The 7795-nt window shown below is 38.8% G+C and overlaps 2 protein-coding genes across 2 annotated transcripts; one reads left to right on the forward strand and one right to left on the reverse strand.

Annotated features, from left to right (window-relative positions):
• The first annotated feature begins 1995 nt into the window (after positions 1-1995).
• Positions 1996-3948, forward strand: LOC106327565 (bifunctional nitrilase/nitrile hydratase NIT4). Its single transcript, XM_013765735.1, has 5 exons — positions 1996-2237; positions 2323-2502; positions 2785-3078; positions 3303-3584; positions 3660-3948. The coding sequence occupies exons 1-5, from the start codon at positions 2072-2074 to the stop codon at positions 3809-3811; spliced, it is 1074 nt and encodes a 357-aa protein (XP_013621189.1). The 5' UTR covers positions 1996-2071; the 3' UTR covers positions 3812-3948.
• A 226-nt stretch (positions 3949-4174) lies between these two features.
• Positions 4175-7179, reverse strand: LOC106327564 (ruvB-like protein 1). Its single transcript, XM_013765734.1, has 12 exons — positions 6987-7179; positions 6340-6528; positions 6108-6239; positions 5854-6003; positions 5623-5778; positions 5403-5537; positions 5250-5315; positions 5070-5176; positions 4883-4982; positions 4713-4804; positions 4560-4629; positions 4175-4487 (listed from the first exon to the last, which is right to left on the reverse strand). The coding sequence occupies exons 1-12, from the start codon at positions 7074-7076 to the stop codon at positions 4398-4400; spliced, it is 1377 nt and encodes a 458-aa protein (XP_013621188.1). The 5' UTR covers positions 7077-7179; the 3' UTR covers positions 4175-4397.
• Between the last annotated feature and the right edge of the window lie 616 nt (positions 7180-7795).

Here is a 7795-nt window from a genome sequence, read left to right on the forward strand (position 1 = left end):
TGTCAAGATGATCTTGGAGTTGTGTACCTTCTTGCATCCTCAGAGCGAAAAGACGTTGTTTCAGAAGTAGCTTCTTAGTCAGAGACTTCGTCATGTATAGACTCTCTAACTTCGACCACAAATCAGCTGCAGCATCAACACCGGAAACTTCGATGATGATCTCATCTGCCAGACACAACAAAATTGTTGAATACGCCTTCTCTTCAGTAACCTTCATCTCAGTAGTAACAGGTTCAACCTTCTTCCCTGAAAACGGTGCCCAAAGACCTTGTTGCTTCAGCAACGCCTTCATCTTGATTTGCCAAAGACTGAAACTGTTCCTTCCAGTAAACTTGTCGATCTTCATATTCATCCAAGACATCTTCTCACCAGATTCAACCCGAAGCTCTGATACCAGTTTGTTGTGACGGATGTGAGAAGATATAGATTAACAGATGGATAAACAATAACGAAAGACACAGAGATTTAACGTGGTTCACCCCTAACGACTACGTCCACGGGCAAAGAGAGATTTTATTGATGGAGGAATTACAGAGATCTGTCTACAAGAAGATCAGATTTAGTTTATCTGCGGCTGCTAACTAGGTTTAGAGGAGGCACAAAATATATATATTTGTGTCCCGGAAAATCCTAGCACTAGTGGACCTCAAAAGACTAAGGCACAACAGATTCAAAGCATTAAAGCATCATCAAATTAATAATTTCCACAGAACCGAACAAAAAGTAAATTAGGGCATTAATCTAAATACATTTAAAGCTATTATTTCAGTATGGCCGAATAAAAAGAGCTACTGAGACAACTAGGAATATATTCTATCTAAACTGATACAATTATTCATACCTTGTTAAAGAATATTCTGATTATGGCATGAAAAAGCTATGAATGAACATATATTTATCATAAGCATGGTAGCCAAGTGTAAACAAAATTTGTAACCATACAAATCAAATATAAAATATTGAGTTGAATTGTTACCTTTCTTGTCGCGGGATTTGTTACCTAACCACGATAACGATAAACAGGCATATTTTAAATTATTTTTTAAAAAATATTAAACGAAGAAATAACTAGTTTTTTTTTCTGAGAACATAGGAGTTTCGATCTCTGTCTCGCAGCCCATATGGATGCATATAACTGGTAGCGAAGTACTTGAAGATGATAGCCGCCATCAAAAAGGAATCATTCGCCAACCATGACAAAGTCAAAAGAAACATATACCTCGTAAGGTCAGCGTCAGAGACGTAAGAGAATTTAGAGAGATTCGTTTTTGTCGACGAATAAAAATGACGTCACTTGTATGAAAAATTTTAAAGGTTTTTTGCTCAAATAGGTGGATATCAGAGCATCATTAACCCGAAATTCTTAGGATGAGGTTCTTAGAGCAACAATATTGCAGGTTTCTGCTGGTGTCCTTAGGGGAGGGGGACCACGATTTGACAAAACCAAGAAGGGACAAGGGAGAGAAGTCGTTAAATAGGGAACGTCCTTGCTGCGTCCTCTGCACTGTTTGCGGGTCCCACAACACGTGGTGGCCTGCGATTGGTTGATTTTTTTTTTTAAAAAAGAAACCAGAAAACGAAAAAAAATAAAAAAAAAGATTTTAAGAACTTCTGTCCGATAATGTTGCTCTTAGTGGAAGTTAAGAAACTGTTTCCTAACTTCCGCTAAAAACTCCATTCTAAGAACTCTACTCTAAGAACCTCGGGTTAATCATGGTCTTAGAATTCGGCTTGATATTAGAGTTTAAAATATTAAAAAAAAAAATGTTTTTTTAAGTGTAAATGAATTTGACTTGGTCAACATAAATTTATATGTTTTTGGATTAGTGAAATATCAATGTATTTTTAGCGAATTTATGTAAATTTACTAACCATTTTTCTCTAACTTTATGCAACTTTTTCAATTTATAAATTGTTCAACTTGTTTTTAAAAACAAAAAAATTTAACCAGAAAAAATAAATGAAATGAAAGTAGTAATATTAAAATGGTGAGATAAATTTATAAGAGAGAACCACAATCACCCGTTTCCTTCCTACAACAACTTCACAGAGTTTGATCTTCCTTCCTTCCATGTCCACTCACCAACAAGATATGTCTCTCGTCACGTCCACTCCTCCGATCAACAACGGCAATCAAATCTTCCCAGAGATCGAGATGTCCGGCGACTCCTCCTCCATCGTACGAGCAACCGTCGTCCAGGCATGCACCATCTTCTACGATACTCCCGCCACGCTAGGTAGGTTCACCTTCCTCCATTTTTGTTGTTGTATTGGAATTCTCTTTCTCTTCCTTATATTTTCATCTTCCCTATGGCGTTGCAGACAAGGCTGAGAGGTTACTTGCCGAGGCGGCGGATAACGGGTCACAGCTCGTGGTGTTCCCGGAGGCGTTCATCGGCGGATATCCTCGCGGCTCCAGCTTCGAGTTGGCCATCGGTGCTCGGACGGCTAAAGGAAGAGACGACTTTCGCAAGTATCTTGCTTCTGCTATTGATGTTCCCGGTAAAGCTCAAACCTTACGCTACGTTGTTTTTTTTTTGTAACTTATAAATTTATAATTTGTTACAAACGTTCGAACCCACAACCACAAGGTTAAGAGCCTTGCGCTCAACCAACTGAGCTAGACTGTCATGTTAAGTTTACACTACATTGTTGATGAGATCAAATATATAGTCTTTAGTTACCAGATGAATGGGGTTAAGTTTGAGTCTCTAGTTAGTGTAAAGTATATTCCTTTTTTCATCTTGGCATCTTGTTTTGACTAATCTTGGTGCTAACTCTTAGGCCCTGAAGTGGAACGTATGGCGGAGATGGCTAGGAAGTACAAAGTGTTCTTGGTTATGGGTGTGATTGAGAGGGAAGGTTATACGTTATACTGCTCTGTCCTTTTCTTTGACTCACAAGGTCAGTTCTTGGGTAAGCACCGGAAACTCATGCCTACGGCTCTTGAACGTTGCATTTGGGGGTTCGGAGATGGATCAACCATCCCTGTTTTCGATACTCCGATTGGGAAAATCGGTGCTGCTATTTGTTGGGAGAATAGGATGCCGTCTTTAAGAACCGCTATGTATGCCAAAGGTTAGTCTCTCTTTAGATTCTTATAGATAGGGACAAGGCCGGTCCTGAGATTTTGCGAACTAGAGATAATTTGGTAAAAGTTTATATAATTTTTTTAAAATAAATTTGGTAGGGTCGTAGACCAATGCTTCACTAGCCTATGCTCATGACCGAACTCGGATATGGAGAATGTGTATCTTACAGGCTTGTTAAAAGTAAGTACCATTGTGTTATGGTTTATGCAGGCATTGAGATATATTGTGCACCTACTGCTGATGCTAGAGAAACTTGGCTAGCGTCAATGACTCACATCGCTCTTGAAGGAGGCTGTTTTGTTTTGTCAGCTAACCAGTTCTGTCGCCGTAAAGACTATCCTCCACCACCGGAATACACGTTTTCCGGTTCAGAAGAGAGCCTCACACCGGACTCTGTTGTCTGTGCCGGTGGAAGCTCTATCATTTCGCCTTTGGGGATTGTTCTAGCTGGACCAAACTATGAAGGAGAGGCTCTTATCTCAGCTGATCTAGGTAATAATATTATTAAACACTTGTTTATCAGTTAATTTGGAAGGACCATTCATGTTCATAAAATATTCTTGACAGATCTTGGGGACATAGCACGAGCTAAGTTTGACTTTGATGTGGTCGGTCATTACTCGAGGCCTGAAGTTTTTAGCTTGAACATAAAGGAGCATCCGAGGAAAGCGGCTAGCTTCACGTCCAAGGTAACCAAAGATGAGACCGTCAAAATGTGAGAGACCACCGCTCAACGTCAAAGATTTATTATGTATATTTTAATAACATTCGTCAAGAATTGTAATTGAAATCATAATCGGATCCAAGGTGTTATGCATTGAAGAATATATAATAACAATTTTTCTTTTCAAAAAAAAATATGAAGAATATATAATAACATGTCTCTGTTTCCGACCGTGCCAGGTTATTGTAAAGACAACCCAAAATTTTCTATTGTTTACAGATTTGATCCAGATATTATTGTAGGAATCAGGGACACCCTCATAATGTACTCCAGTTTCTAGTAATCTCTCTTGATAAGAGACTTTAAAAGTTGTTTGTTCTTGAAGAATTGGTCTACGTCTGTTATGGAACAAGGAAACTCAACATGAAGAAGCTCAACTAATGCAGGTAATAACCAAGGCTTAAACTGACAGAACATGAATCTCCACTTCTGGTCACAGAGAAACCAATTCTATCCCATCAAGTTTAAAATTTCTCCATCTCACAAGCATTACACAATAGCTAAAAGAGAAGCAACTAGAGCAAAAAAATATGAAATATTTTGATGAAACATTCGACTAGTGTTGCATTCGATTAGGGTTCTCATGAGATGTATTTTTCTTGTTGCTCGTGCAAAAGCTTCGCTGAAGATTTGGCATCAAGGTAGAGTGATGTTACTTCCTCTATATCAGCCTGTCAAAGATACCAAGAGATTAACAACCACAACATTCATCTATACACTGCTTTGTTGTTTCTAAGATTTACCTTGCAGATATTGTCACGTCCATTCATTTTAGCCACGATGCTGGCAGGAGACAAAAGCTGAACCGCGTGCCTGAAAGCCAAAACACAAGAAGGTTTAGAGAAAGAAAAAAAAAATCTTGGAAAGAAGCAATGATGCTGGTTCAGTCTTAAAACCTCAGCGATGTTCTTTGCCCAATGTCCCCAAGTAGGACCAAGCATTCTTCATCCACCGTTAGCTCTTCTACTTGCGCACGAATGGCTATAATCTGACCACGTAACAAAATCTATTAGAACGTTGTTAATTAATTGAAATAAAAAAAAAAACTAAATGACAACTGAGTAACCTGTATCATCTCAGAGGGATTATAGATTTGAGTCCTGATAATGACCAACCGATCCAACAAGTCAATAGGGACTCCATGGGGACTGGGCATATCAGTCCCTCTGCAAATAATGTGAATCATAGCACTTAAGTTAAACCAAATAATAGAAATGCTAATCTATATATCAAGGTCGAATGTTTCTCCTCACCTAACGTTGCAGACTCCTCTATTTGTTGCAAATATCACTATTGGAGATAAGGAGCTCTCCAGAGCACGGTTTAAGTAAGAAAAGCACTCCATATCAAGCATATGAACCTAAAGTTTTGCGAATCAAGAAAGTTAGATCACTGCGAATGAGTCATAAGCATGGTGGAATGAGAAACCTCACCTCATCGATAAATAGAACTCCAGGAACAAGCTCTGCAACACCTTCATCTATATAACGGTTCACGACCTGCAAATAATCATACACCATTATACTATTAGTCCTTTTAGCAAAATTTAAACAAGTAAAGTTTAGGTCTCAGTGAAGAAGATCAACCTTGTTAATTTCTTGCCGCAGCTTATCAGTGATCTCTGTCTTCCTGGGTTTCATCATCTGCCCCATCAAAGAAAGTATATCCTGCCCACCTTGAGGTCGAGCATTTGCTGCATCCAGATCTTGAAGCGTCACATCCTAACCAAAGTGAACTAAAAGTTTTAGAGGCTATCACACAAGGGAGACTTCTTGGGATAAGTAAAGATCATAGAAAAGTAAAAACCTGCACTATCTCTTTCTTTTTGTGAACCTCTCCCTTGGGGAGTGGAACATATTCTTCTGCTTCCAGATCGAACTCAGTGGCGAAAGCATCACTTCTACCCACCCGCTTGACAGCTCCACTGTTTGCTTCAATGTATATAACATCACCCACAGCTACCTGAGAGTCAAAGAGTACGCATAAGAACAAAACAGATGAAAACAATACAGGGTGCAAAGAAGTCAAACAACTAACCTTTTCCTTGATCAAGGCATCGTAGATAGTGGGATCCAACTTCAACTGTTTGGTTCCTTTGACTGTCTTGAGTCCAATGATAACATGACTGATGCTTTTGCCATAACCTCCGGTAAGACTTTCAGTTTCTTCTGGGGACAGCTCCGTTACCTAGAGCTCGAAGGTAAACAAACATGTTAAGAATCTGACGACAAAAAGACATGCTACTACACAAGAACACAACACAAGAAACTGAAAGATAGCAGCACACACACCTCTCCTTCGTAAACGTCTTTGGTTTCCTTGATACGTAGACCAATGGCACGTCTAAAATTCTCCATGAGAACCTCAGTTTTCTTAACCTCCGATGAGTAAACTTCGGATCCAACCATTGGACAGAAAGGAACCTGCAAAACAAGAAACAATCCAAATAACATAAAGCTAAACATGAATTTAAAAAACAAAAAAACATGTACACCAAATCTGATGAAGATGTTCCGTGATTACCTTAGTTCCCAGCTCTTGTGAGATTCCAAGAGCCAAAGCTGTTTTCCCTGTTCCGGGAGGTCCAGCGAGCAAAAGAGCCTTGCCAGCCATTTTCTTCTGTTTGATCATGTCGACTACGAGACCAGCTGCCTCTCTAGCCTCGAGTTGACCCACGAATCCAGCCGCCAATGGTATAGGAATCCCGGTTGGCTAGAAAAAGGAGACGGAGGATTAGCAATAGAAAGAGATCACACTAATGCTAGAAAAATAATCCTGAGTCAAAAAAGAACCACAACTAGTTTATTAGTCTTAACGGTCTCAAAACACCCTTCAGTACAATATATCAAAGCATCCTTCAGCAAAATAGATAGCAATAAAGACTGAAACTTTGCAAATAAAAAAAAGAAGCTGGGGTTTTAGAGTAGAACCCAAAAAGAGTATAAAAACAATTAGCTAAAAAACCCCTTATAAAAAGCTTAAAACTTTAAACCCTAAACTCGGAAACCTAAAAGCAATGCAGCTACAGCTAGGAAGATTATCCACAGAGTCTCTGAGCGTACCAAACGAAGCAATTAGCTTTTATACCCTGACGAACCTCGAGCAATACGAACATACTACTGCAATCTACTAGATTCAAAGAGAGATATTAAGAGGAGAGAGAGAAGAACCTCGAGGCCGAGGCCTTTGATATGAGTGTGAGTAGCAATCCGCTGTTTCTTGGCGGTGGACTGTATTTCTTCAATCTTTACTTTCTCCATCTCCCTCTCCCTCAGCCCTTTGCGTTTTCTCCTTCTGAGTATGTCTATTTTGATGTATTCTCCGACGACGGCGGAAGAGCTGAGCTCCCTTTTTTTTTTTTTTATGTTTATTGGCGAAACCTCTCCTTTTCTACAGTTTTTTATATGTTACTTATTTTTGTTGCAGCAATAGCCCTTCTATTATACTATCTTTTCGTAATCACCCCCCCCCCCAATTTTTAAATTGAAGAAATAACTATCTTCTAGAAGTAATTTTTTCAACAATCTTCTCGATCCCTATTCTGTTCTCCGGGAAAGTGCCAATTTCGACCCCAACAATTTAGGTCGTGCCAAATACGACCCGAACAATTGATCAGTACCAAATACAACATCAACTCAATTATAATTCGAAAAAACTACTCAAACTTCTTAAAACGTGCTTAAATCTACATTGACTCTAACAGAAGTTAGTCAATCGTTAACAAAATAAAACGACGTCGTTTTGATATACGAGAAAAAGTGCCAATTTCGACTCCAACACTCTCAGTCGTGCCAAATAGAACCCGAACAAATGGTCAGTGCCAAAACCAACCTCAACTTAATTATAATTTAAGAAAAACTACATGAACTTCTTAAAACCTGCATAAATCTACATTGACTCTAATAGAAGTTTGTCAACCGTTAACAAGATAAGACGATGTCGTTTTGATATATATATATATATATATATATATATATAT

Source organism: Brassica oleracea, chromosome C2, assembly GCF_000695525.1.
Source record: "Brassica oleracea var. oleracea cultivar TO1000 chromosome C2, BOL, whole genome shotgun sequence".
In the NCBI taxonomy this organism is placed as follows: Eukaryota; Viridiplantae; Streptophyta; class Magnoliopsida; order Brassicales; family Brassicaceae; genus Brassica; species Brassica oleracea.